Source organism: Zonotrichia leucophrys, chromosome 3, assembly GCF_028769735.1.
Source record: "Zonotrichia leucophrys gambelii isolate GWCS_2022_RI chromosome 3, RI_Zleu_2.0, whole genome shotgun sequence".
NCBI classification, from domain to species: Eukaryota; Metazoa; Chordata; class Aves; order Passeriformes; family Passerellidae; genus Zonotrichia; species Zonotrichia leucophrys.
Window position 1 is genome coordinate 97,376,777 of NC_088172.1, and position 27,665 is coordinate 97,404,441.

Consider the following 27,665-nt stretch of genomic DNA (forward strand, 5'->3'; position numbering starts at 1 on the left):
AGTATGCCGAATATACTGCAGAGATAAAATGCAAGTAGTGGTCTATTGGAGCAGGATTGTGAAAATCCATTGGCTGGGATTATTTTTCTGATGTTTTTCCAATATAAATTCATAGTATGGATTAGGCCAATCAAACTAGCAGTGGCCATCCTTATTTTTAAACTGTAATGTGCATATTTGTTCTGACTTGGGTACATTGTAGCTAGCAAACATATCATCTGCCAATTAATGTCACAATCCAAACACACTGGTACTAGAAACACTTGAAATCTGTGTATGCAAACAGAATTAATCAAGGCACCTTCTTTTTGAACTATCTCCTGCATGTAAATAGCAACTGCTTTCCTAAAAAGAAAACAAAAAAAAACCAACCCCCCCCCCAAAAAAAAAAAAGGTCAACCTTCCTCCCCCCAAAAAATCTTCAAAGCATTATTTAGTGGTTTTACTCTTTCTAGAGTCACAGAAATAAAGGTGTTCTGCTCAACTCAGCACTATAGTAGTTCTGCAAATTCTGGAAAGCAGCTAGAGCAAAAGTTTCAGTCATGTGGAGCTACAGATCAACACTTTCTCTTCAAAATTAAAAGTGTCATGAATATATGTGAAAACCAGTGCAATCAAAACACTGCCACTGTTTCTGGGGTTACACTTCAGCACTGAGCATCAACAATTCTGAGTTGCAGTTGCTAGATATTTACCTACTTTTAAAATTAGACCCAATAAAAGGCTTAATGGGAGCCCTGGCTTTCAACCTCTGATCTAGGGATGGGTCAGGTATTTGAAGGAGTAGTACTGTTTAATATAAAATAAACATTCCTAATCTTCTGTGTTCTCCTTCTTTAGGCACTAACTTCTGATTTTTTTCCTGCATAACCTCAACAGGCAGCACAGGGCATGTTCTCACCTAAAACAAACCACAGGCTGGTAGTTATGGCACTTTCCAAAAGGGAAGAGGGCTGAAGAACAGAAAGAAGAGAATCACATCCTCCTTCCCATGGGTAAGTGCATTCATTTTTAGCCTAGTCCATAGATGAAGTACCAATATAACATACTCACTTTTTTGACAAGAAGCTTTTCTAAGAAATTAAGGTTAATATACAGTATAGTCCAAGTCTGTTTTCTATAAGATTAGGTGAAGTGAAGCCTTAGGTTAAGAAAAAAGGCAAATTACTTTGACAGCTTGTTTAGACAAGAACAATTCTGAACAAAGACCCAGAGACGGGTGTAACTGCACAGTCTCAGAGACAAACTGGCACCTGCTGCATTTTGATACACAGCTAGTTGGTGCTGTTAGGATCCAAGATGGATCACAACTGGAGACTTGTAGGACAGAGCTTTTAAAGAGCCTACATTTTAGTTAAAAAGAAGTCCATCCTTGGATTTAGTTCTAGAATCACAGAATCACTTAAATTAGATGTTGCTAAAATGCAGCTAAAGTAATAGTTGACAATTTTTTTCTATTTAGATACTTATCAGAAAATTAGTAAACTTAAACAACCCTTATAGACCATAACACCACAAGCTAGCTGAACGTTCAGAACAATGAAATGATGCACACCTCAAAAGATGAGGCACCATTTAAAGTTACTCTGTCCTGTTCTTCCTACTGACACCACCAGTTTACTCACTTGTAGCCATGATACCTGGAGGACATGCTGGTATCCCGTGATCAACTGCCCATCTGTAAGCTCCTTCACCAACTAAAAAGCTAGGAGACACAGAAGAGGGAGTTTAAACAAAACCATATAACAAATCCCCCTTTGCTTGCAATTATTTTTTTCTACTTGGTTTGGTCAATTTTAAATCATAAGCTGTCTATATTTCACAGGACTGTCTGCTATTAATTACATTTGGCAAGCTTATGTATTTCATTAAAAGATTATGCAGCTCTGACATTAAATTTATTACTGGACAAAACCAAGTGCTAATAAATTTGAAATTCAATACAAAATCAGCTTTCAACTGCAGCTAAAACAGGACAGAGCTGTCTCAAATCTTGCTGTCTATAACAACTTTGCAAGATCCGGAAGACCAAAAGCATGGGATGAGAAAGGTGAGAATGGTATTTCCAGTAAAGCCAGTCAGTGCCAAAGGAATACCAAGCAGTATTTTGAGAAGCACAACACAAGCTAAAAACTAACTTTATTTAGAAGGATTAAGGTCTATTTCATGGAGTTTCATCAATCACTTTCAAATGAGACCAGCCCACTAAATTTTAAACATACTTTTAAAAAACCTCCAGCCATCTGAGAAGCTGTTTTCTACTCAGTACTGAACACTTTACCATCATGAGACAGTACACACTGCTGTGACAACAAACAAGAGCAAAAAACATACACACACATGGAACTTCCAGGCAGAGAAGAAAAAGCAAACCTTGTTTCCCCTTAAAGAAATTAATCTTATTGCCAAAAAAAAGGGTATGGTAGTAGCTGGAAATGAGACACTTGCATAAAGCTGCTGTGCAACACAATAAGGGACAACTACTTCCAATCTTATTTCAAAAATGGACAATAAAGTTAAGAATAACACAACTGCCTAATGGACACCAGAAGCAAGGACTAAGAATTTTCAGCGAATTGGGAAAAGTTTCACTGAAATGCCAGAGTTAAGAAGATAAGTCTAAAGAAGTTATTCGAGCTACAAAGTGGTCCCTGGGGCTATGCAGCTCTCTCAGTTTCTGAGAACACTACTGATATAGCAAATTTGTTGGCATTAATGCTGCTGAAAGTTTTCTTGACAGTGCTATATCCAACATCAAGCTTTTACTATACAGTATTTTGTGGTGGTATTTTCTATCTTCTATATGATTTAACCAATCCAAGAGGTATGCCCAGTCTTTCTTTACTGAAGGTTGATTTAAATGAGAATTTGAATTGTTAAATGCATATTTCTTACCATTATTAGTGCAGCTTCAGGTAAGAATTGTTCACATTGCAAGATACTGCAGGGTAAGTTATTGGGGACATGGGCAGAACTCAAGCATCTACTGTTACATAAGTTAGTGCTCAAGAAACAACCTGGCACTGACACATAACATAAAAAAATTTTCAATATTAACATAAAAAGGTATGCAAACTGCAGCCAAACCTAATTTAATAGTATTCTTCATTTTCTAAAAGAATGTGGGTTTAGTGTTTATTTTTGGGAAGTAAATAAGTACTTTTCAATAAAATAATTTACACAGAGAGAAAGGTTAGGTGGGAGAACATCAAACAACATTGGCAGTTGATTTATGGTAACTCAAGCACAGGCCAGTCAGTAATACTGTGTTTTACAGGCAGCTTCACAGCTGCCTTTTTAATACTTAATACCAGAGAATGTCACTAATATTTCATGAAGAGTGCAAAAAAGCACTCAAGAGTGTCTCCTAACTCATGTGATGTGACTTTTAGTTTGTTCACATTTCCTTAATCCTTAGATTCCTTTCCCTCCCAGAACACACTAAAACACAGTTTTAGTTCCAGAGAGTCTTTAAAACAGAGCAGAAAACTGAGGCTCCATATCACCACAGAGATCATCCACCTTTTCTAAACTGTTCAGTTTGGATCTCTAAAGGACACTGTAATCACAGAAAAGTTAAAATAAACTGTTTACAAGACAAACAGCATCAGGATCTGAATGCTTTGTTGTCTGCACATAAAAACAAAACTACCACCAAGCTTGATTTATTGGGGGAGAGGGAAGAGGGAATAAAGCCAGTGCACTATAAAAAGCAGTCAAAACCACCCCAAGTTTCAAAAGCCTTCAGGCTAATTCAAAATACAATCTTCCAAAGGGAGGGGGAACACAAATACATAAACAAAGGATAAATGAGTTTATTCTCTGCTACTCTGAAAGCTGGGTCTGCACAAATAGGACATAAAGATCTTTCTTGCAAATATATCGGAGTACTCTGTAGTTCTTACAGGCTCAAAACACAGAAGATGAAAAGATCCTCCCAGCAAGGAGGTGCTGCTCAATGTGCTTCCCAGTTCCAGGCACATTAGGTCATATGAATAGAAAATATAAGTAAGGGCCTCTAAAATAGTCTTTTTAGGCAATTTTCTCCAAAAACATGATTATGCTGGTGCTGAACACTCCTAACAGGGCCATTTAATATGGGCTGTAGGGAAACAGGCTGCTCCAAGCTAAACAGAAATGTCAGGAAGTTTGGGTCATGGTCAAAGGATCCACATATAATAAATACAGTTTGTAACATTTAATCATAAAATGTAGCAATCACTCTGAAATCAGTGTCACAAAGAAGAAATTGTTCTGAATAAACACAGAACAGGGATAAAAGGTGGTGTGTCCTCATCCTGGGAACTCTGACTCGGCACTGCCCTACTGGCTACACAATGTTCGTATCCTGTACATAACAGTGTAAAGCTGTGCAGAAATTACAAATCTCTGTATATCCCAAGGGGAAACCTGAGGAGGAATTCTTTCCCATATAGTTATTATTGAGAAAGGGATATGGACATGGAGTTAATGGCAGCACTACTAATTAGTTCTAAGAAAGGAGACATTTAGGTGCATTTGTGCTGCACTGCAAATCTTACCAAATCTTACATTTAAGAGCAGACAGATGGAAAGAAGCTTCCTTCCTTAGGTCAAGGTTTCACAGTAGGAAAGAGAAAATCTTCAAGCTTATTACTACAAAACATCTAATCCATTACTTTGTGCTCAAACACCACTTCCAAAAGTTCGTCCAGTTTGTAACCATGCAAGTACAAAAGTACTTTCCTTTGTAAAAGTTATACAAAGAACAAGAATATCTTACAGGAGACTATACAATATTTACAAGTTAAATATTTTCTGTCCCTTCATCAGAGAAAGTCCTGACAACACCAAGCTGAATAAAGTATGACAGAAAGATGTCAGGACCTCAAAGGTTTTAACAACTGCACCATGGATCCAGAGTTTCTCTAAACTTTATAAATTCTATTTGGATAGCGGGATTCTGTGTTTTAAATAACACAACAAGAGATTGATCCAGAAGGACACACTCTACAGAGCAATTTACAGCACTTTAGATGCATCAGTTCAGGCACTTGATCCCTCCATCCCAAAAAGCTTACCATCTCTGAATATCTTAATTCTTACTCATTGAAACTTCTCTGTGGAAAATCAGAAATATACCACTTGGAATTGGTTTTCAACTGCCACTATGAAAATGTATGCTGCACAGGGGTAAACAGGCCAAGCAAACTATCTCCACTCTCCTTTTACAGTGAAAGAACTCCCTACTGCCACTTTCACTAACCTCACAGCTCCTGAATTTTTCCTGTTTGGTCATGGGCCAAGTATTTTTGGCAGAAAACATTAAGCTAGCTTAGATCATGCTATAGAAAGAGTCTGTTCCATAGGTTTCTTTAGGCAGGTTCTTAGGCCAAGCAGTATCTGGAAGATTCCCCAATGCACTACACGCCAATGAGACCCAAAATGAAAATTGTAGATTTTTACAATTAAAAATGACTTCCTAGGAATGACAAAATATGGCTAATCTCTTTTCATTTGACTCTAAATATTCCCAGCTTTGGCAGGGATATATTTCAGTCCCAAAACAATGTGTCATGCCAACCCCAGCCAGAAAGGCAAGACAAGAAATCCTCCATTCCATCACCTTCAATGCACATGAACTTTGTCATTCTGACCTTGGCACACCCTGTGTGTATGGAAGCATCCACCACAGTGAGCCCCAAGCATAACCCATCATAACCCACTAGTATAGACTGTTTCCAGGGTAAAAAATCTGCCATAATAAAATGTGCATTCAAAATCCAGAAGGGGGAAAAGAGGAAATGAAAGTATTTGTCAGGTAACACAAGTGCACAATATTGGCACAAACTGCATGCCTTGGTTCCATCTCTCACCTCAAGATTTGAGGTACCCTGCCTTTAAAAGCATCTGCTAATCCTGCACAGTCCTCAAAAGATGTAGTCTTGCCCTTGGTGGGGGCAAGGGGATATAGTTCCTTTTCCACTCAGTATTTTTAAAATAATAGCATCATAAACTAGGTCATAAAGTCACAGCATAATATCCAAGTGCTCTTCCTTACAATAATTCTATAGAATAGTGATGATACAAGTAAAGCAATCCCAAGAGCTTGCTCCTGTAGCTGACTTCAATAAAACTTGTGAAACACCAAAAAACACATTTCACATTCTAATGTAGCTCATTTTCTCCTGACAGCTAAAGAAATGAGCAGCTTACAGCTATTGAACATAAAGTTTCTATTCTTTAGTAAACCTCTCCACAATTACTCTGTTCTTTATCCATTAAAGAAAAGCGTTTAAAATGCAAAATTCGCCTGTTGACGGTTAGATTTCAAGGTGGCTTTTTTTGATCTATGAACTTTTTTTGCACATGACAGAACACTGAAATCCTCACTGTTTACATTGGAATATTGCACCACCCAGCTACAAGCTACTTGGCTAACTTTACAGAACACCAGAGTCAGGAAAGTAAAATGTGTAAACCTAATACTTACATCTTTTTAAACTACATAAATGCTGGTTTAATACTTTTGCAAATACTGACCACTGGCAAAGGGCAGTAAATTCTGCCACAGGTATGACAACTGATGATAGCAGTCAATGAATAGGAATAAATTATTCAAGTTCTCTACCTGTCAATTTAAACTGCTAATGAAAATAAGGTGTTTTAAGAGCAATCAACTCTGACACGTCTTTGATTCTTTCCAAAGTGAGGCAGTAATATTTGGAGTTACTCTGTGTTTAATACTTACCTCTTCCATTTAAGTTTTAGGGACTGCTTGTTTTCATTTTGTTGTAAATATTATTAAATTTATCCTTAAAATAAGAGAAAGTTACTAAATGCTGCACATTTCCACAAAGCCACAAAGGCAGTAAAATAGGAGATTTTTTTCTATAGTTATTAAAAACTGTTGCTTTTAGTTAAAGGTAGACAGAGGCAATGGCAGTAGATTTCCATTTAATCTTGATGTTTTTGGGTGTTTTTCAAAAGGCTACAGTAACAAACATAAGCATTAAATATGACAACTGGAAATAATCAGACAGACAGAAATTATCACAAAATGATGTTGCCATCTATACCTAATACTTCTTTCCACTCAGTGCACAAGAAGTCTCACGATAAGAGAACAAAGCTTATCTTCTTTTTAAAGAGACACTATCACTGGTGTATAAACCAGCACCAGCCTTCCTGGGTGAGATAAAACCTTCAAATATTGCATATACTCAGTAGAGATGAAAGACCAAAGGAAAGTCAAGCAGAACAAAGCAATTACCAAGGTGGAATTCTGCCAGCAGAGAGTTTCCCCTTCTGCCCTTCACACAACAATCTATTTGCAACCGAAACTGGATTCTTGATTCCTAAAAAAGAAAAATTAGCAAAAAACGGAACAAAACATTAAAATATTTTCCCTCATGGCACTATAGAATTCATTTTGGCAGTGGATTCCTTTAATTTCTCAGAACCCTTTAATTTCCAAGGGTTTGTCAAGTAATTAAGAGACACCTTATGTTTCAATGTAGTAACAACATTTTCAGTTTTCCCTTCACATGCTGTTGGTAGTGACAAATCCTTCCAGTCAACACCTCCCTCACTTTTTTTTTAAAGAAAGAACAAACCATATTGAAATAGGAGGAGTGATCTCCTACCATAGAAATCTCATGTAAAATCTATTGTATCTAAGGGTCAAAGATGTTTATAAGCATTAATTTTTCCAGGTGGAATTTTCATTTGGATCTATCTGGCCAGAACAGAAATCACAGGACTCAGGTTTACCTGTCTCTCATTCTCAATCTCCTCCTTCCCCATGGTTGGAAGGATACATCTTGTAACAAACAAGGCTTGAAACATTTAATTTTACTATTTATTTTAGATTTATATCTACATGAGAAAGCTATTACCGCAGTTTAGAACTATTGTAGGATAAAGAACAAAACTTGAAATCTTGTCAGAGAAGCTGTTCAATAGTAACAGCTAAGGCTGTTCATATACTTAGAATGAAGCCTCAACAATTCCTCTTTGGGACTTGATATCTCTATTTGTTTTACACTGAAAGCTAAAACTAGAAAACAAGAGAGAAACACATTAGTTCTCATAATAAACAAGTCCCATATGCAAATAAATTGCCTGGGCAAAAAACAAATAAAAAGCCTAATTTAAATACTTGTAATACTTCTTAACAACGGAATTTTTGAAAAATTATCATTCTTCAAATTCATCTCAGCAAACTGAGTCCCACTGTGAATAGTGTGTGGTGTCACACCATTGTGCTATGTCAAAGGATGATCAGTGAACTAACAAGAAATTAACACAAAGTTCCACAAAGAAATTAACACAAGGCAGCATTTCAGGGAGCAGGAATGCCTCCTCCTTTTTTAAAGGAGCAAAATTTATTTAAACACAGCAGAATTTATGTGTCCCCCTCCAAATCAGTAACAAAAACGCCAAAATTGATCTTGGCACTTAAATCAGCAGTTAGCTTTATAATACATAATGAACATACCACTCAGTGCTCCAACAGCTCCAAAATTCAATGACTTTCCATCCATTATACTGGCATCACATTCTATCTCACCCAGAAGGTTTAAGTTAGATCCCAATCCTGCATTTGTAAAAGGAGAATCCTAAAAATAAGAATAGAACACTATAAGGCCACATCCATAAGAGACTAGATTTAAATCTCTGTGTAAATGATCTGATGGCACTGATCTTGGTGCAATGCATTTTCTTATTTTAGTAATTTCATCTTCCGTAACAAAAACAAAGGGAATTTGAACAGAGCATCTAAAATTACCACAATGGACAGCTTTCCCCTCTATAGGGTGTGATATACCTCAAATGTAACAATGCACTAATATAAAAACCAATCACAACAATTAAAGATGATCATTTCTGTGCAAGCAAAAGCCTTACAAAACAAGTGCAAATCTCTCCCTCCCCCAAAGTACACTTGGCTTGGTCTTTAACCCATCAAGTATCACTTAAATAACATTTTATAATCACTGCACAGACCAGTCTCCCGTTGAAACTCCTAAGTAGGACACTACAGCAAACCAGAACTGTCCCTTCTCTGAACATTCTAAGCCCATGGCTAAAAACTGATAAAATTTCACTTTGTAAAATTCCCATCTGACCATTAGCACAGGGACTGTGGTCTGGAAGCTTCTTGATTAAAAATCAATTCCTATTTCATAGAGACTATGGAACAACATTTTAACAACATCATAAAGCTAACTCCTTTTTTGTTAACACCTTCTGTGGCTTTTACCAAACCCATGGTTGTCAAAGAGTAAATTCTGCATGCTAGAACTAAACCCCATTTTTACCCTTCCATTTCATCAGAGCATCACCATGACTTTAAAACCGCAAAATTTCAAAGTAGCACAGTTCAGCAGTCTCACAGCTCAATACAATCCCCTCTTCTATAAGCAAGAAATATAGGACAAAGAAATAATAGCTAAACCAAATTTCAGAGAGATGCTGCATGCTTTCAGAGTTTCCTATGTTTGAATTACAACAGTGTAACAACCTGATGTGACAAAGAACAATGTTTGTCCAGACCACCTGTGTATTGTAGAAATATGATATCTCATTTCACTAAAGAGTAATAAAAGCTGAACCAGGAAACAAATTATTGGAAATAGCTCAAAGCTCTGTCTTACATTTTAAATTAACTGGATGGGTTTTGAACATTGTAATTTGCAATGAATTTTAAGAAATAAGAGAGGTGAGCACATAGAAATGAAAAATAAATCTGATGTCAGTTAGCTTTTATTAACTTTCAAATCAGCAAGCAGTGAGTAAATTCAAAATCTGTTCTGCAAGATGTTGATTCAAATTTACAGAGACGTGCAAAGAGTTCAGTGTTTGAGTCACCAAAACACTATTTCTGAAGAATCATGAATACAAGATCCCTGACTAATACACTATCATGAAACTGGCCTTTATCTTCTGCTTTCTCCTTCTGAAGCAGCCCAAGATTTTATCCCTACCATGACACTTATTCCAATTCACTGTGTGTTTATTTTTTTTATTTTGACAGCAACACCTTACAGCAAGTAAGTAAATTTGAAAAGATTTTAGGATAATGAAACCTTTAGAGTTTAAAGTGCACAAACAATTTTCTGTAGAAGGGGGATGGGTAGGGGAAAATATGTTTAGAAACAGATGATGGCCTTGAAAAGGCAGCAGATTCAGAGTAGCTGCTGGCTTAGCTGGCTTCATTGCTCTCCAGGCTCTACAAATATGAACAAAACTAAGTCAGTGAAGGTTAGGAAAAACAAGAGCAGATAAGTAGTGGAAGGAGTTGAAAGCAAACAGTGAAAGGTACTTGGAAGACACAGTAAAATCAGGAATGCTTAGGATGACCAATGCTTCCTCCTAGTGCAATCCAAGCCCTCTGCCCCTGGGTAATCAGAATGCAAAGACCTGTGAGTCTGGAGAAAAATCTCTCATATTCTGTTCCAAACACATTCACTCAGGGCATTACACTTAAAAGAATTAGCAAAGAGCAAGAATGCTGTGCTCCACAGATTTGTCACTGCCGAAGCAGAGGCAGCTGTTATCCTAAGAGTAGATGTCATGGCCAAATCCAGGGAGTAAGAAGGATCCACCAGAAAGAAGTCCTGGTAACACTGTCCAGAACCCCTCTGCACTCAAGGCACAAAGGTCTCTGCCATCTGGTAAAGGTAATAATCAAAAGAGGCCAGGGAAAAAATACAGGATACAGAGTTCACTTTATTTCTAAGGAGCTGTATGTGCTACATGCTTTGGCATAGCACCTTCACTGGCACCACCTCAAGGATGCACCAAGATAATAATTTACTCAGAGGATCTAAGAACAAAGAGAATGTCACCTATTTCTCCCTACAGAATATTTATTAGAATACTACAGAATTTTTGATAAATAAGAACTCCACACCAAATTGCAGGTGTCTCTTTGGTGGGGTAACTCTCATATTAGGACACAGAAGGAATCTCACACAAGTAACTTCTCCAGTAAAAAGAAATAAAGACCAAATTCCAAGCATCTGTTCAAAATTTCTGTGGAGTTTCAATTGGCTGTAGAATCAGATTGCATTCAATTAAGAAAACAGGCTCAGAATTCCTAAGAGGAAGATGATTTAACTTCACACATCTGAAAAGCAATCTGAAAACAGCTTTAGAGAGAACCTGGGTGTGAACCCACAGAATTTTTGATATCTACTTAAGTTTCTCTGAGGTGAGATAAAAGCCTTTGAAACAATGTGGGGGAAAACCTTTATAAAAAAATGGAAACAAGACCTTCACACCTACTTCTATAAATAGGCAAGAATACATGATAGACATGAAATAGACATGAAATACACCACACAAATACAATCTCTACTTGAAAACATGAATCTCTGTGAAGTTTGACCAAAAGATTTCAAGAGTCTGATATGCAAGTGGAAGAATATAATGTATGAACATTAAGGTGTATTTTGAAATGAAAATTCAAAACTTACAAGGAATGCAGAAACAGAAGCATGAATGCCTTCGAAGAGGCAAGAAACAAACTGACCCAAGTGAAAGTCTCTTCATACCCTCAGACAGAAAAGTGCAGCACTGCAAGACCTGACTAGGATAAAATCGGGAAGAACCCAGCCAAAGAATGCACCCAGGAAAAGGGAGAACAGGAAAAGAGAAAAAGGTATCTTCAGCAATATACTTTTATTTAAAACCACAGCAGCAATCAGCCTTTGTGTTTCTAAGGAAACTGAAAAAGACAAGTAAACAAACCAAGCCTGAGCTTTGCAAGTTAACACAAGCATTGCCACCATAGAACAATAAGGAAGAAGAGAGAAAAGACAAACAAATGGCTATTCAAAGCATTTTAACAAAAGGTAACTCTTCGGTCACATGAAACACACTAGACTTCATGGCAAGGACTCCACAAAGTGTCTCTAACTTACCATGCAAACCTGTAGCAAAAGAGGTAAGAAAGCTTTAAGATGTGAAGTAAGAGTTTTGTTTTCCCAAGTTAGCCATCTTGCAAAAACTCTCAAGCTTCTGAGGGCATCATTTTTATTTACAGAATCCTTTTTACTTCAAAATGTATTTATAAATGTTCTGGCAGAAAATACAGGCATGCTGAAATTTCTAGCTGTGGTCAAATTTGGAATGCTTGAAGATGTTACTCAGCTCTGTTACACATCTAGGCAAACAGTTAAAATGCTGGGTTTTCAATGAACATGAAAGAACATTCCATCCATCTTTGATACAGTTTTGGCCATGGCTTTTTTGCAACTTCTAAAACAAATTCAAAGTCTACAGGCACTTCTTTCCACATACTGTAATTTTAGAAGTTATTTTTCTGTGAGAATTTCATGACAATCAATAATCTATGAGTCGCATCCCTTTCAATTACACGAGCAAAAATGATGTTAGACAACACTTCTGTCACAAATTACTGTTGCTCACTCTGCATCATAGTAATGCTTTTAACTGGAATTAACAACTTCCAGTTCATTACCCATTAGAAGTTCATCTATGGTGACTGCCTCAACACATCAAGGATGCTTCTCCTTGAAAGAGAAATCCTTGGGACTAAGACTGTATATTCAAAAGTCCTAACTACTAGGAAAATAATCATTAAAAAAAAAATTTTTCAAGAAAAAGGCTCTTTCACTACAAAATTTTGTTGACAACCACAGAAACACACTGCTTGAGTATAATAGGTCCAAAACATTCTTTGCACCGATCCACAACAACAACATGCAAAATAAACTGAGCAATTTCAATAGCAAGGAGATTGGAACCCAAAATGTGACATCTGCTTCCCCATCAATCATATTAACTCCCAATTCAAATGATGTTCATAAAGAATGTTCTACTAAAGTCAGACAAAGAAACAAATACTCTACATATATATTAGTAAAGGAGTACACTCAATTTCGAAACAATTTGAAATCTTCATCATTGTTTCCAACCACTGTATGTTCCTAGTACCTGATCAGTAGACTTCATTAAGTGCTCTTTAGTCAAAAAAAAGCTTGAAACTGCATAATTTTCTCATAGCCACACAAAAATGCAAATCAACACGTGGTTTTGCTGAAAACAGCACGTTTCAAGTGGGTTGTATGGGGTCTCCTCCCCCAACAAAAAAAAAACTGTTTAATAATTTCATCGTGTTTCAAGAAACATCCAGGCATCATATGGTGACTGATAGCAGGAATGCAAAAATTAACAGTACTGCAGTAATGTCTCTGTGGAAGTAAAGAGAGTAAATAATGAGTCTTATTAAATACCTTGTCAGAGCATTTTATTACCAAAGGCTGACAGAAGTAACACATGCACTTGTTTCTCTGCAATACCAGAGTTCTCAAACTACAAAACATAGCTGCCTTAATAATAAGGCAGGTATCAAATACAGCATCAAATACAGCTGATGCTCATGAAGACCAGCACAGTTGTTTTAACAATAATCTGTGTCAGTCTTGTTCCTTTGCAAAAAAAATTCACCTTTTCCTTTACTTAACTATTACCATTATTATTGTATTCACAGAACAGCATTTCACTTGAGAGTTGCAAAGTCCAACAAAGAAAAGATATTCTTTCTGCACTTAGAGCCTGGAAAAATAAGACACAGACAGCATACCACAAGCAAACTGTCAGCTTGCTCATAAAAGATCAAGAGCAACTCTTGTGCCTCAACAACTCTTTGAAGTGATGCCTTTTGGATGAGCTGCAATCATCTGAACAGGAGTTCTGTAATTGAGCGGAACTGAGGAAAAAATTCATCTTTTGTGAGATTTCCATGAAAAGATTTGTGCCTTGCAAAGATTACAAATGTTTGGAATACAGCATTAAAAGCCTGAAAGAACAGTAAAAGTGATTAAATATTTCAGATAAACTCATGGCAATGTGTCCTACAGAACCCAAAATATCAAGAAGTTACAGGCAGTATACTTTACAATGAAATCTGTTATCATTTAATACAATATTCTGTTGTTCTGCATCTTCATTTGTGTTACAGGGAGACAAGAACACTAACAGTTTCACAGATCTTTGTTATTTATTTGCCAACTTCAAATGCTAAAACACATTGCTTATACTAACGTTTAAACAAAAGGGAGTGACAGCTCACTAGAGACTGTCAACACAAACTTATATTTTTACTCATAAAATTTTGCAATTAATGAGAAAAACTATTCTGATTGCTTTGTCAACTTGCCACATGTAGTTTGTTTTCCAAAGAGCAACAGAAAAAACACCAGTGCTAAAGCAGAAAATGCAGCTCCAGAAGTGTCAGAAGGTAGTGCTCAGAACGAGTTATGAGCAGATACAAACTGTTCCATATTTTGGAAGCTGACAGTTTAACACTTGGGAGTTTCTCATACCAGATTCAAAAAACTGCAAGCCACATCATTTTCTGGTTTGAGGATAAATTTGACTTCCCCTCAATGTAACTGCATAACTACTTTAATCTAGAAGAAGGCCAAATCCCAAACTCAGTACTCCCTATTCCAGTAACAGACAGAACCTTCAACTAAGAGATTATATAAATCACTTAATGAACAAATGAAAGCAAATAATTACATTAACTTAATTACATTATTACATTGACTGCACTACAACCTGAGCAAAATAACATTTTATATTAAGAACAGGAAAAAGGAAAAAAAAAGGTTTTGTGCAACAGAAAACATAAAAATACTACCTAAGACAGTTGCCAAACTAGAAAGGGGAATGACAGCAGGCATCAGCACAGTAGTAGCAAGACCGATAAGGAGAAAAAAGTTTCTGACTGGAGTAATTGGAAAAAACTTTTTCATCTTAGAGACATTGTTATTATATTTCTAGAGTCCCATATCTTCTGGACGGTTTCCTCATGAGCAGTTCTTCCCAGCAGTGTTGTTCCTGCTTCTTCATCAGGGCTCCTCCAAGGCTCTCCCTGACCAGCTAGCCCACCCCCTTTTATCCCAGTTATCTTCATTAGCCACAGCTGCAGCCCATTTAGAATAACTAGGACTGGGGCAAGGCCACTTATACAATACATAGATTTTACTATGGCTCAAAGGCCACCTCTACTATATTTCCCCCTTTTTGTTTACTTACAGGAACACATTTTACATAGACATATTTACATATTCTACAATACATACCTTTCACTGTGACTCAAAGGCCACCCATATTTCCCCAACACAATACATATATTTTATTTATGACTCAAAGGCCACATTACAATAGACATTTTCCCACGACTCAAAGGCCATTTACAACACACACAGCTCCTTGCTCAAAGGCCATATTATCACAGCTCCTGGCTGTCACTGCTCCTAAACTCAAAGGCCATGTTCTTCTACAGCTCTCAGCTGTCCTATCCTCCATTGTTTTTGTTACATTTCTAGAGCCCCAGCTCTCAGGCTGCCACAGCTCTTGGCTGTCCTATCTTCTGTCACATCGGGGTCACCACTTGTTATTATTCTATTTCTAGAGTCCCATTCCTTCTGGGTGGTTTTCTCACAGACAGCTCTTCACAGCAGTGTTCCTCCTGCTTCTTCATCAGGGCTCCTCCAAGGCTCTCCCTGATGGGCCAACCCACCCCTTTTATCCCAGTTATTTTCATTAGCCACAGCTGCCACCCAATTAAGGACATCACAGCTGCAGCCCATTTAGAACAGCTAGGATTGGGGCAAAGCCACTTATACAACACATAGATTTTACTATGGCTCAAAGGCCACCTCTACTATAAGACATAACTTGTTCTACAGAAGCTACTTCTGAGTATTCAAATCTACTAAAGAAAAAGAAAAGTCTCTTGGGGACAACGAAAACATACAAACTATTTAGTCCAGACACAGCTGCAAAGAGATCTGCAACTGTTCGGTTAAGCTTCTCAAAGTATGTTTTTCTCTGTAGCTCAGGAACATGATAAAAATCACAACTCAAAGTAGATTTTTATTTTTGTTTTCCACTGAGGAGGGAGCTGACACACAAACCAGTCTCATGGCATGAGAGCAGCCTCAGTGAGCTTAGCGAAGTGCATGGTAAATAACCCCATTAGAGAGATAGTTGCTGCTTTCTGTGAGCTACACTCTAATGTGTAAGATAACACATGAAAGCATATTTGAACAGCTCAGGGAGACCCACAGGAGGGCTGAAAGCCAAGGCACTTGCCAAGTTCACAGTGTGACTGAAGCCCTGGCTCCCAGTCAGCATGTCTAACACATACTGAAGTATGCACTGCCTGCCTGCCTTACGCCAGCCCCACCACGCACATTAATGAACACTTTCCCAACATCTGGATAAGAAAATCCACTGCTAATCCTCTTGGAATACTACCATAAATTCCAAGTGCAGGAAATTATTTTTACAGCACAACATTTACCTTGCTTTCCTTTTTTTTTTTTTTTTACTAATAAAGTTGGAGAGGAAAAAGCAATTACAACTTACAGGAGAAGAAGAATACCTGTTTCCATCATTACTGTCATGAGTGATTAGTGGATCTGGGATAATGACCAAACTGCTTCATTTACCACCCAGAAATGCTTAGCTTTACTCACTTCTACATTATTTCATGGGGACCTTCACTGTGGCAGATGCTATAAAAATCTCATCACTCTAAAAAGACACTTTTCCAAAAACCTCACCAGCAGCTGCTCATCAAGATGTTCTATCTTAATTAACAAGTACTGTTTTGAAATAAAAACATTACTGGACTATTCCTCTACACATATTTTGTCACAATAATCAGAACCAGTAGGATGTATTTTCCCTCTCTAAGAAGCAAAGCCAGAACAACCTGTCTGTACTCAGCAAGCCAGAAATGAAGTTCCTTACAAAGTGTTCAATAAGTCTTTAATTACTGCATTTATTCTTAAAGGTTAAAGACTATCTGATAAGGCATACCTAAAATGACAACCAAATTGCATCAACTAGAAAACTTTTATTCAGTCTGCATTTTTATACAGCACTTAAACACATTTACACCAAAATACAGTGGAAAAGCAAAAGATAAAATTAGTGTAGTACAAAAACTTCCACTGAGATTGCCCATTTAATACCCCCCTACAGAAAGTTTTGGCAAGATTTACCCAAGAGATGTATTTCCTACTAGTCAGAAATTCATACCTCTAATTCTATAAGTGCTGCAGTCACTGCATCTGTTGCAAGAGCACCAGCCTGTAGCTTTTCAATTGCCTGGAAAACACAAGTTTTAGCTGATGATTAGGAAATTCTATTATTCTATGACTGAGTCCTACATTTTCCATTCCTGTATAAAATAAAACCTTCACCAAATTAGTTTAAAATGTAAGAGGGTGTAAGAACAAGAGGCACTGGAAAAAGTCAGTATGAACCATATGAGGGCAGATCTGAAGATATGATTTTAGTACTATGATATTGTGACACTACATTTAGTAGCAGATTTCTGCATAGTCAAATTTTTGTCAAAATAACTTTTTATACTTTATATCCTCAAACACCAAATGTTTCAGTCAACAAGTTTCAATTTTTCCTTCCAAGACTCAACAAAAATTTCTAGTACCATATATAGCAATTACCATAAAATTGAAGAGAACTTCACAAACTCATTTAAAGCAAACACAAATCATGTAAAATAATGTTACCATCAAATTATATACAACAGTGAACTTGTAGAGCCTAATAGTATTTATTAGCTCCATACTGAACAAGACCTTACAGTCAAGCTTTCCCAGGGAACCCCAGAAAACAACTATGGCTGCAAGACAAAGCTGAAATTGTTTGTTCTTCACAGAAGTTATTGATGTTGGCTACACAGCTCAAGAGTAGCTACACAGAATCTCAAATTGGACTTCAATGCAACAGCAGATCTCACATAACTAGCTGGGAAATGACTTTCACCAAGGCTAAAAAAGCCAGTGCTAAGTTTGGATGATTTGTGAGGCCTCTCATTACAAAATTAGATTGGTATTAGGATTGAGCAACAAACTGTAACACAAAGTGATAATTATCAGAGACAACTCTGAGGCTCCTCTAAAAATCCTGCCAAGCTCCCAAGCTCCTTCTCCCTGGAGAAAGCAAAAGACATTAACAATTTTAGAGAGAGGTCTTCCAGCTACTCATTCAACATTTAAAAGACAAGACTTGCCAGTTCCAAAGCAAAGTTCTTGGAAGAGATGAAAACATATTAATTTCAATGGAAATCAAAGTCTTGCCATTTCTCTGTTTCCAAATTTGATTTTTTTGTTTCTGTTTTTCCTGTTTCTACCTCCCTTCCTAAGAATAAAATAATTATAGAAACTCCTTCATGCGCAAAGCAACCTGGATGGTAGAGTTTAAATAAACTCCAAAGAGTGGACATGGAAGAAATCAACATACAGACAGCATACTTAGCTCCAGAAACCCTGGAGAAGTGCAGGAAGCTGTAGGAATACTTCTTGTAGGTACCACTGTGACCTTCTCTTGCTCTCCCACTGTTCATTTGGTGTCTGCTATTTGCCAGCACTGATGAGAATGCTGCTGCATCTCATGGCCACTCACTGTCCTGTCTCTGTATCATCTTAACTCTGTTTCTGCTCTGTTTTCCCTCATTTCCTTCAATAAACACATAGCACAAGCATAAACACAAGCAGCTAAGTGCAGCTATTTCCTGTGTCCCCAGCACAGGACAGTGGAGCTGGTGACATTTACCTTCTGGCAGGCTCTTTTGCACACATGCTTGTACTCTTTAGCTTTGGATTCAGAATGATAACCTGCACCTGCAATTGAAACAAAAGGAAAATCTATTATAGTAGCTGGCAAACTCCAGCCTGTAGCTCACATAAGAGATTTAAGACACAGGCAGATATAGTGTTCCTTATTCTGGATTACCTTGGCATTTCCTTTTGCTATCAGTGATTGACAATTTTATGCATTCCAACACAGAATCAAACACACTCAGTAAAATACAGGATACAGATCATATATCCAGAAGCATGCAGATATAAATATCAGCATCAATCTTTTCCTATAAAAACTTTCCAAGAGATTCCAGTTTCACTCACTCTTGGAGGATTTCCAGCATAGCTTTTTTCTTTACTGTCCATTATTGGGCAAAACCCTCATTTTTAAGTCAAATTCTTGATTTTCTTTTTTCCACAATTCTGCTCATTTTCTCATGTTTATGCTATGTTTTTAGAGCTTGTTACTCCTGACTTAGAACAACGAGTTCCTTCAAATGAAGACATTTCAGATTTTTCACCTTTTTCTTATTCTCAGTCTTTGTATCTCTCCCACTGTATTGAACCATTCTGCCCTACTTTGAAGCCACTGCCCCTACTTGCATAGCTGAAAAGTTTATCAATGCCACCATTCAAGTAAATGCAGCATCAGAAAAACAAGAGTGGAGCATATACTTAAAATCTACTACTGTTTTACCAGGTTTTGCACTTAAAAACGTGCTTGTATTTATCTCAAGTTCACTTTACTCACCTTTAGAAATATTAGTTTTGAGGAACTCTAATAAAATAAGCTTTAACACCAATACCAAAGTGACACAGTAAAGGACACTATATTGAGCTATTTCATTTGCTCTTAAAATAGAATTCACATCAAACATCAATCCAGAATAAATTGTTTAAGGTTTGGGGCTGGTTTTTTAACCTTAATGATTTTATAAAGCAAGTAACATGTTGGCTTTTCAAATATTTTAGGCATGACCAGGCCACTTTGCTCTATTTCACCTCATGTACTCACACAGATGCTCAAAACAAATATACACCCAGATATAAGCATTGTTTACTTCATGATTCATGGTATTTAATAAAGAATCTATGAAAAAAAAATTTATGAGCAAGACACACATAACACATAATTTCTGTATTAGATCTGAGTAGAGGAGTCCTTCATTACATGTGGAAAGAACAAACAGTAACTCACTTAAATAAGAATAAGATCAGAAAAATAGACTCAGAAGAAATGTCAGAAGGGTAAAAAGATATCTGCAACAAACAGTCCAAGCAGATTTCAGAAGGTCTTAGCTGGACTGTCCACATGGACAAGCTTGACAAGGAACCATCAGCAGTGAAAGGACTGTATTTGATCCTTCCATAGGTAAAGAAACAGACTGAAATATCTCCCTCATTTTGTAGGTTTGCCAAGCTTAGCAGACAAGTACAAAATACCACATTTTATAGTCATTTACATTTAGGGGTTTTCTTTGTCAAGAAGAACAAAAACACCGTCCAGAACAACCAAAGAACTACATTTTGATTAAGAGTTTCCAGTGCAACCTCCAATCAAACTCCTCATTCTGAGATGTGAACACACAGTTAATGTCACTTTATTAGCACACTAGTAGTCACTAAAAATTTTTGTTGCTATCTAGTTTGATACCAAAATATGCATTATTTCCATTGCAGCTGTTCTGATTCCACACCTTACCTGCATGGACAAGCACAAATCCCACTCGTTTCCCTCTTTGGGCTTGCTTTGTTTCGGGCTCTTTGACCACCACTTTTACAGCTGTAACCTGAGATGATTTGGAAGGTAACACTTCTACTGAACTTATCCCCTTCTCCATGGTCACACATTGGGATCACCATCTTCTACTGGGAAGGAGCACACTTCCATTCAAAAATAAACTCTGGAGAGAAATCATCCTAAAACCAGATCAGATACATATGTTAGACACTGACTTCAAGAGATGAATTTCACACAAATAACCAAATCCCAAAGAACTTTAGGGAGAGAAGTCTGAACCAAGGGGAACACACCTCTCCAAAGCAGGGTTTCCAAGTTCTGCCTCTTCCCTAGGCAACAGCATTAATGAGACCTGAAATAATCAAAGTTCATGCTGCCAGCTGAAAGCAGCCCTTTCACTCCAACATAACTTGAACCTAATGATCTTGCCAGACACTGGAAGGAACTGCTAATATAAGTTTTGTTTTCCATGGTGGCCTGTTCTCCAACAATACAACTAATTTCTCCAGCCACCACATCTAACTGGCACATGACTAACCTTGAAACCACCACACTTTTTCCTTTCTATGCAGGGAACACAAGTTTAAGATCCTATAATGAACTCCTAGTCTTCTATACTGTTTCATCCCATCTCCTTTTAATTCCCCACTAATTTGCAGCAGGAAAAGAAAAAATAGATTAACTTTTTTTTAATGACAAATTATTTCTAAAACAAAACCCAGCCTAAAACAGTCAAATAATGTTTGTCTGGGTAAGTAGAGCTACCATGATTACTAGTAAACCTCAACGTGCTTAAGTCAAGCTCAAATAATTTAGTAACTCTGCTGGTTTTGATGGTTACCCTTAAGATGCTAAGGAAATTAATGTTTATGGAAAGCTAATGGAAATATTGTCAGTATTGTCTAGTACATGAAACAAAAATAACAATATAGAATGATGTATTTATCAGGAGTTGCCAAACACACTGTCTGTGTTTACTACTGCTCTTATCCACAGTTTACTACATATTAATCCTGGCACAAAAACATTTGTCTACTTCAGAAGGTAAAACAGAGGCATTCCACACACTGAATTACTTAGGAAAGTGAAAGCATGTAGTGCTAATGGAGAAAACCTCTGTGATATATTAAGATAGTTTATACATTAAGAACTAGATGAATTTTAAGGTCCCTTCCAATCCAAACCATTCTCTGACTCTCCACCTCTATATTCCAGTATAACACAGGAAGGTGAACAGAGAGGAAAATGAGATGTTTAATGTATAAGACTTAAACCACTGACTCTTGAAATGCTATCTGGCTGACTCCAGCAATTAAATACCACGCCATTTAAATGGCCCAAACAATGTAAATGATGTTTACCAAGATTCAGCACTGCCACAGAACAAACCAGCTGGTTTGCCATAACTACTTTTTTGATAGGAAGAATCAGCACAGCTCTGGAGGAAGTCACTTATTCACCATAATTTCTTCCCAAATACTAAACATACCTAGTAATCTGCATACACTTATAAATTTACTTTTCAAAATTAAATATGAACTTAATGTTATAATTATATATGTCCTGACAAAAAATGAAAGGCTACTATAATACATAGGTTCTACAGAGAGAAAGTGTTTATGGATTGCATCCAATTGTAAGTGTCACTTGAAAAAATTTCAGAGCTAAGATTAAAGTACTCATCACTGCATTTACTTCCTTTTTATCAATAATAGTAAAGATGGCTCCAGCCACCATTGGTCCTCTTTGCTACACCCTACAGAAAATCACTCTTGCAACAAGCGCACAGCACAGACTTCAGTAAACAGATAGAGGAGCAAGTAAGGAATTTAAACTCTCCCAGGAATGGAAGAAATAGCGTGGTAGTAGGGAAAGCAATCATGATGATAAAATAGCTTTTAAAAATTAAGATGGAGATGTCACTTGAAGACTTGCTAACAGTGTAGCTGCAGGCTGAAAATCCTCACTAGGCCTTTGCACAGAGCTGGGTCTAAGGATGTGTTTATTTCTACAGAGAACATGCAGACAACCCGTCTCTCTCGTTTGCTTCCGTTTGTAACACTTCCTCCACACCAACTCAATTTTCTCCAACACCTCCCATCTCAAACTGCTCTTCAACTCCTTTCACATTCCATTCACAAACCCGCTGCTTCCACTTGTTAAGCTCCCACTGGACCCAACTTTTCCCTTCCAGGCCTCTTCTAGGATTTATCAGCTCTCCCTCCTGAACTGTCATACTTCTACCGCTCTTGACTCCATCCCTCCCTGCTACCCATTTCCTGCTCCCCATCGGTGCAGCGCCAGGAACGGTGGGAGAACACTCAACAGCGTGACCGCTGGAGAGCAGCAACCGAAACCATTTGACCCAAACAGCCCCGAGCGCACTGCAAAGGCGCTCGGACTCCTGCACGGGCGCTGGGAGAACACAGACACGCGCGAGGGCCAGGTCGGGTCGGGTCGGGTCGAGGCATCCCCTCCCGCGCCTCCATCCCGATCCCGCTCCCGGCGCCGCGCCGCTCCCGCCGCCCAGCCCATGACGTCACGCAGGGCAGTGACGTCACGCGGGCAGCCCCACCGGCAGACGCGCGGCCCGGCCCAGGCCCGCTGCCGGCCCGCGCAGCGCCGCGGGCAGAGAGGCCGAGCCGGGGAAGGCGGCAGCGGCGCGCCGGGACAGCCCTGCCACGGCGCCGCACTCACCCTGCACCGCCGCCATCCGGGACCGCCCGCTCGCCCGCCCGTTGCCTCGGTGAGCGTGAGGCGTCCCGCCCCCGCCCCGCGCCCATTGGCCGGGCCGCGCCCCGCGGCCGGAAGTGGCGGCGCTGGTGATTGGCGTTCCGCAGGGCCAATGGCGCCCCCTGGGACGGGCATGGCGTGTCCCGGGCCGGGACAGCGCTCCCGTTCCGGTCCCGCTGCGCGATCGGTGCCAGGCACGGCTCCGGGCAAAGCAGCGCGGCCCCACAGATGCCATCTGTGTCTCAGGGCGTGGATGGTAACCTCCAGTATTGTTACCGTGAGCCTCAGGGCAATGTATACATATATATATGTGTGTGTGTGTGTGTATTTGTATATATATGTGTGTATATATATATGTAATGTATGTATGTATGTATACATATATATATATGTATATATATATGTATATATAATATCAACGTGCGTATATATACTATCGATATATAATCAATATACATGTCATAGAATATGTAATGTACCTCTATATCTATGCAATATATATATATCATATATATCATATATGAATCATACAATATGCAATATATGTATGATATATATCATACAAAAATACAAAAAAAAAACGTGCTACATACCCATATATCAATATACATATTTCTATCAATATGCAGATACAGTTTATCAATATACATATATGAAATACATCTATATATCAACATGCAATGTAGGTATTGATCATACATTATGCAATATATATATGATATGTATATATCATACAAATATACTAATATATAAATATGCTACATACCCATCTATCATATCAATACACATATTTCTATCAATATGCAGATACAGTTTATCAATATACAGGTATATCATCCAATATGCAATACATCTATATATTGGTGTAGATATATATCATGCAATATGCAATTTACATATATTAATATGCAATGTGCCTATGTATCATATCACTACACATATATGTAACACAGTATGCACTATATAATACAATATACAATATACACATATTGATATATATATCTACACATGTGACTTCTGACAGCTGTTCAAAACTAACCTTATTGATTAAAAATGCATATATTTCTTAATAGACTTGCTAGGAAATTCTCACAACAATCAGATATTTTACATCCTTCTGCTTCAATGAGCATTTAACTATTGTGTTCTGCTAGAGATAAGTTTTTATTAATTTCTGTTCACTTTGTTGTAGAGGTGGTGTAGAGAACCTGTTGTTTGCTGAAGCTGCCTTCCTAGGATCAAGGGCAGCTGTACATGAATCCCATGTCCATGACACCTTCTCTGATGGTCACTGTCATCAGTCCTGGGAACCAGCTGTGTGTGTGTGAGACACTTCATTATCCCAGTCCATGCTGTCCACTGTTCCCAAAGTGCCTCCACACTTCCAGCCCGTTGCTCCTCTTCTTTGTAAAACCATGAAATGAGTCCAGATCGCCTTACAGATTTACTTATATTGTAAATTTATTTTAGCTGACGCCTCAAATTCTCATTTGCAAAGCTTGGCCTTTTAAAGTCAAAACTCTAAAGCTTTTATTACATCAAGACAAAGTTGTTCTGTTTGCAGAATTCACTTAATCTCTTGCTCAAGATGCAGATGAGAAGTGAAAGGATATATATTATACAAAAGATTATCCTGACCCCTCTAGATGAACAAGATTTTAAGTCCTCGGTTTTGTTTTCCCAGGAATAAGCCCAGTATGTAGCTTGTAATATTAACCGTATTACACTGGCTCTTGCAACAGTGAACAGTATCATTCATTCTCTGCAAAGAACCTGTCAGACAATCACCTGCTTCAGCCAAACCACAATTTTTGAAAATAAAATTTCTATGGTACTTTCTGACAATGAACTCATTCACTGCTAATAAAGGGAGTCTTTCTAAATAAACCATTTTAATAACAATGAAATCTGTATGAGTAATGCTGCAGTATATCGCTCCATTTGCCTAGCAGGTGTTGTTTTCTCAGTCAGAGAAAAGCGCTGCCTCCTCGTCCAAGTCCTTCCACACGTGGTTGTTCCTTCCCCTCTGGAGCGCGTCCCCCCGCAGGCAGCGCTGCCGCAGGTGCCTCAGGAAGCCCTTGATGGAGGCAGAGTTCTCCTTCTGGCGGCCGATCGGCTCCTCATTGAGGGGGGAGCGCTCAGCCAGGCAGCAGGTCCTTGGCCAGGCTGAGCGTGTCCAGCTCTTCTCCTGGGAGACACAGGGCAAGGGAGCACGATGACGGGGGCAGAGGGGCTGCAGGGGCTGGGCCCCCTCGGGCTCTCCTGGGGCCTGGCTGGGCTGCCCCAGGCTGCAGGCTGGGTGGGGAGGATGTCAGGAAAGTTCTGAGCCCCTTGTTCTGGGGGCTCAGCCTGTCCTTGTTTCCTCCTGGGAGAGAGGGAGGGGGCTGAGCCCAACCTCTGCTTCTGGGCTCGGGCACGGGGCTGGGGAAGAGGCAGAGGAGCCCTGGTGCCCGCCCAGGCTTTGCTCTGCACAGGGGCTGGCCCTGCTCCTCACCCTCCAGCTGCAGCTGCCCTGGCACCTTGCCAGCTGCCCGGTGCCCATCCCTCACCTCTCTCCGCTGCCTCCGGGCTTTTCTCCGCAGGCTGCAGCCGAGGCCGAGCGCGGCCAGCAGCAGGGCCAGGGCCAGCAGGGTGCAGCAGTGCAGCTGCAGGGGCCCCAGGCCGGCACTGCCCGTGCCAGGGCGCGGCAGCCGCGCTCCCTGGGCCGGCACGGGCAGCCGGGCCGCGCTCCTGGCGGGACGGCCGAGAGCTCTGGGCGTGCTGGGGAGCAGCGAGGCCACGCAGAGCCCCAGGAGCAGGGAGAGCCCCGGGCGGAGCATGGCACAGCTGCCCCGGGAGCTGCTGGGCCTGACCCCGAGCTGAGCTGTGCCCACGGGCTCGGTGCCTGGTGCTGGCACCAGCTGCGATGTCACAGAGCTGTTGCCTGGCAGCCAGAGGCTGGGAATGTCAAGGCAAGGCCGGGCCAGAGGGTCTGAGTAGCTGCTTTGGTCTGCCCTTGCATTTGAAAATTAAGATAGAGGTGCCACTTAAACACTAATTAGGAGCGTAACTTCAGACTGACAATCCTAGTTAGGCCTTTGTATATATTGTTACGGAATATATTTATTTTTGCATATGGTTGACTTATCTTAATAGTTTCATAACACTTCCTCCTCATCAGGTTAATTTGCTCAAACCACTTCCATCTCAAAATATTATTAATGTCCACTTACATTTCATTTAGAAAACTGCTGCGTCCACTTTGTAAGATCACATTGGACCCATCCTTTCACTTTCAAACTTCTAGTATTTATCAGTTCTCCTTCCTGGCTATCATACTTCCATCAATCCTGATCTTGACCCTCCTTGGGTCAAGGAGGTCATGCAGTTTGCTGTTCTACATCTGTGTAGCTAATGAAACAGTAATGGAGGAATGCACAGTAATGTGACTCCTGAAGAACGTGAACAAAAATTATTTAAGGACTTTGGGGTGCTGGTATATGAGAGGCTGGACATGACGTGGCAATGTGCTCTGGCAGCCCAGAAGGCAACCCTGTTCTGGGCTGCATCCAAAGCCCTGTGGGCAGCAGGGGAGGGAAGGGACTCTGCCCCTCCGTCCCCCCTGTCTGGTGTGACCCCACCTGCAGGGCTGCATGCAGTCCTGGGATCTAGCACAGGAAGGACATGGAGCTGTTGGAGTGAGGCCAGAAGAAGCCACCCAGATGATTGGAGGGATGGAGCAGCTTTCCTTGAGGAAAGACTGAGAGATTTGGGGTTGTTTTGCTTGGAGAACAGAAGGCTCTGGGGTGACCTGATTGTGGCCTTCCAGTACCTGAAGGGAGCCTACAAGAAAGATGGTGAAGGACTATTCACAAGGGCCTGGAGTGACAGAACAAGGGGGAATGGCTTCAAACTGAAAGAGGATAGGTTCAGATTAGATGTTACGAAAACGTTCCAAGCTGTGAAGGTGGTGAGGCGCTGGCACAGGTTGCCCAGCGAAGCTGCGGATGCCCAATCCCTGGAAGCGTTCAAGGCCAGGCTGGATGGAGCTCTGAGCAACCTGGTCTCCTTCAACCTGGAAGCTGCCCGAAGCCCTGACTGCACTGCAAAAGTAAATCTGAATGCTCGGCAGGCACCGGGAAAAACACAAATACACGCGAGGGTCACACGGCGGCAGCAGGAGCCGCTCAGCCGCCCGCAGCCCGCTCCAGCCCGGGAGACCCCGCGGGGCCCCAAGCGCCGCAGGGCGCGGCCGCGGAGCGATCGGAACGCAGGGGCGGACAGGGCCGACGCTTCGGTGTCCGTATGGCAGCGGCAGCACGGCAGAGTTTGTTCCCGAGAGGGTTCAGGTTCCACAGCGAGGCCTGACCCGGGCGGACCGAGCAGCCCCGCGGCGCCGCCTGGACCGTGACGTCATCCCTAGCGGCCCATGACGTCACGTGGAGAGTCTGCGCACGGCCACTTCATGGCGCAGCCATCAGGGCCCTGAGATGCCCCATGGGCCGCGGGCTTCGTTCCCAGCCAGCAGCCGGTAGGAGCTCGCCTGCCAGACTTAAGATTTTAAAGGGAAT

At 39.9% G+C, this 27,665-nt stretch overlaps 1 protein-coding gene across 4 annotated transcripts in view; it reads right to left on the bottom strand.

The window, feature by feature from the left end:
• Positions 1–23,156, bottom strand: part of TASP1 (taspase 1) — a 78,760-nt gene extending 55,604 nt beyond the window's left edge. Inside the window, exons 1-7 of one of the 4 annotated variants that reach the window (XM_064709441.1) lie at positions 23,080–23,156; positions 20,344–20,561; positions 18,613–18,680; positions 17,071–17,139; positions 8,480–8,600; positions 7,253–7,337; positions 1,626–1,705 (exon numbers count right to left, since the gene is read on the bottom strand). In XM_064709441.1, coding sequence (XP_064565511.1) covers positions 1,626–1,705; positions 7,253–7,337; positions 8,480–8,600; positions 17,071–17,139; positions 18,613–18,680; positions 20,344–20,482 — 562 coding nt within the window. In that variant the 5' untranslated portion in view covers positions 20,483–20,561; positions 23,080–23,156. Of the gene's footprint in view, positions 1–1,625; positions 1,706–7,252; positions 7,338–8,479; positions 8,601–17,070; positions 17,140–18,612; positions 18,681–20,343; positions 20,562–20,675; positions 21,077–23,079 lie in introns of those variants that run through there. The other 3 variants (XM_064709443.1, XM_064709442.1, XM_064709444.1) reach the window with 3 other exon arrangements.
• Between the last annotated feature and the right edge of the window lie 4,509 nt (positions 23,157–27,665).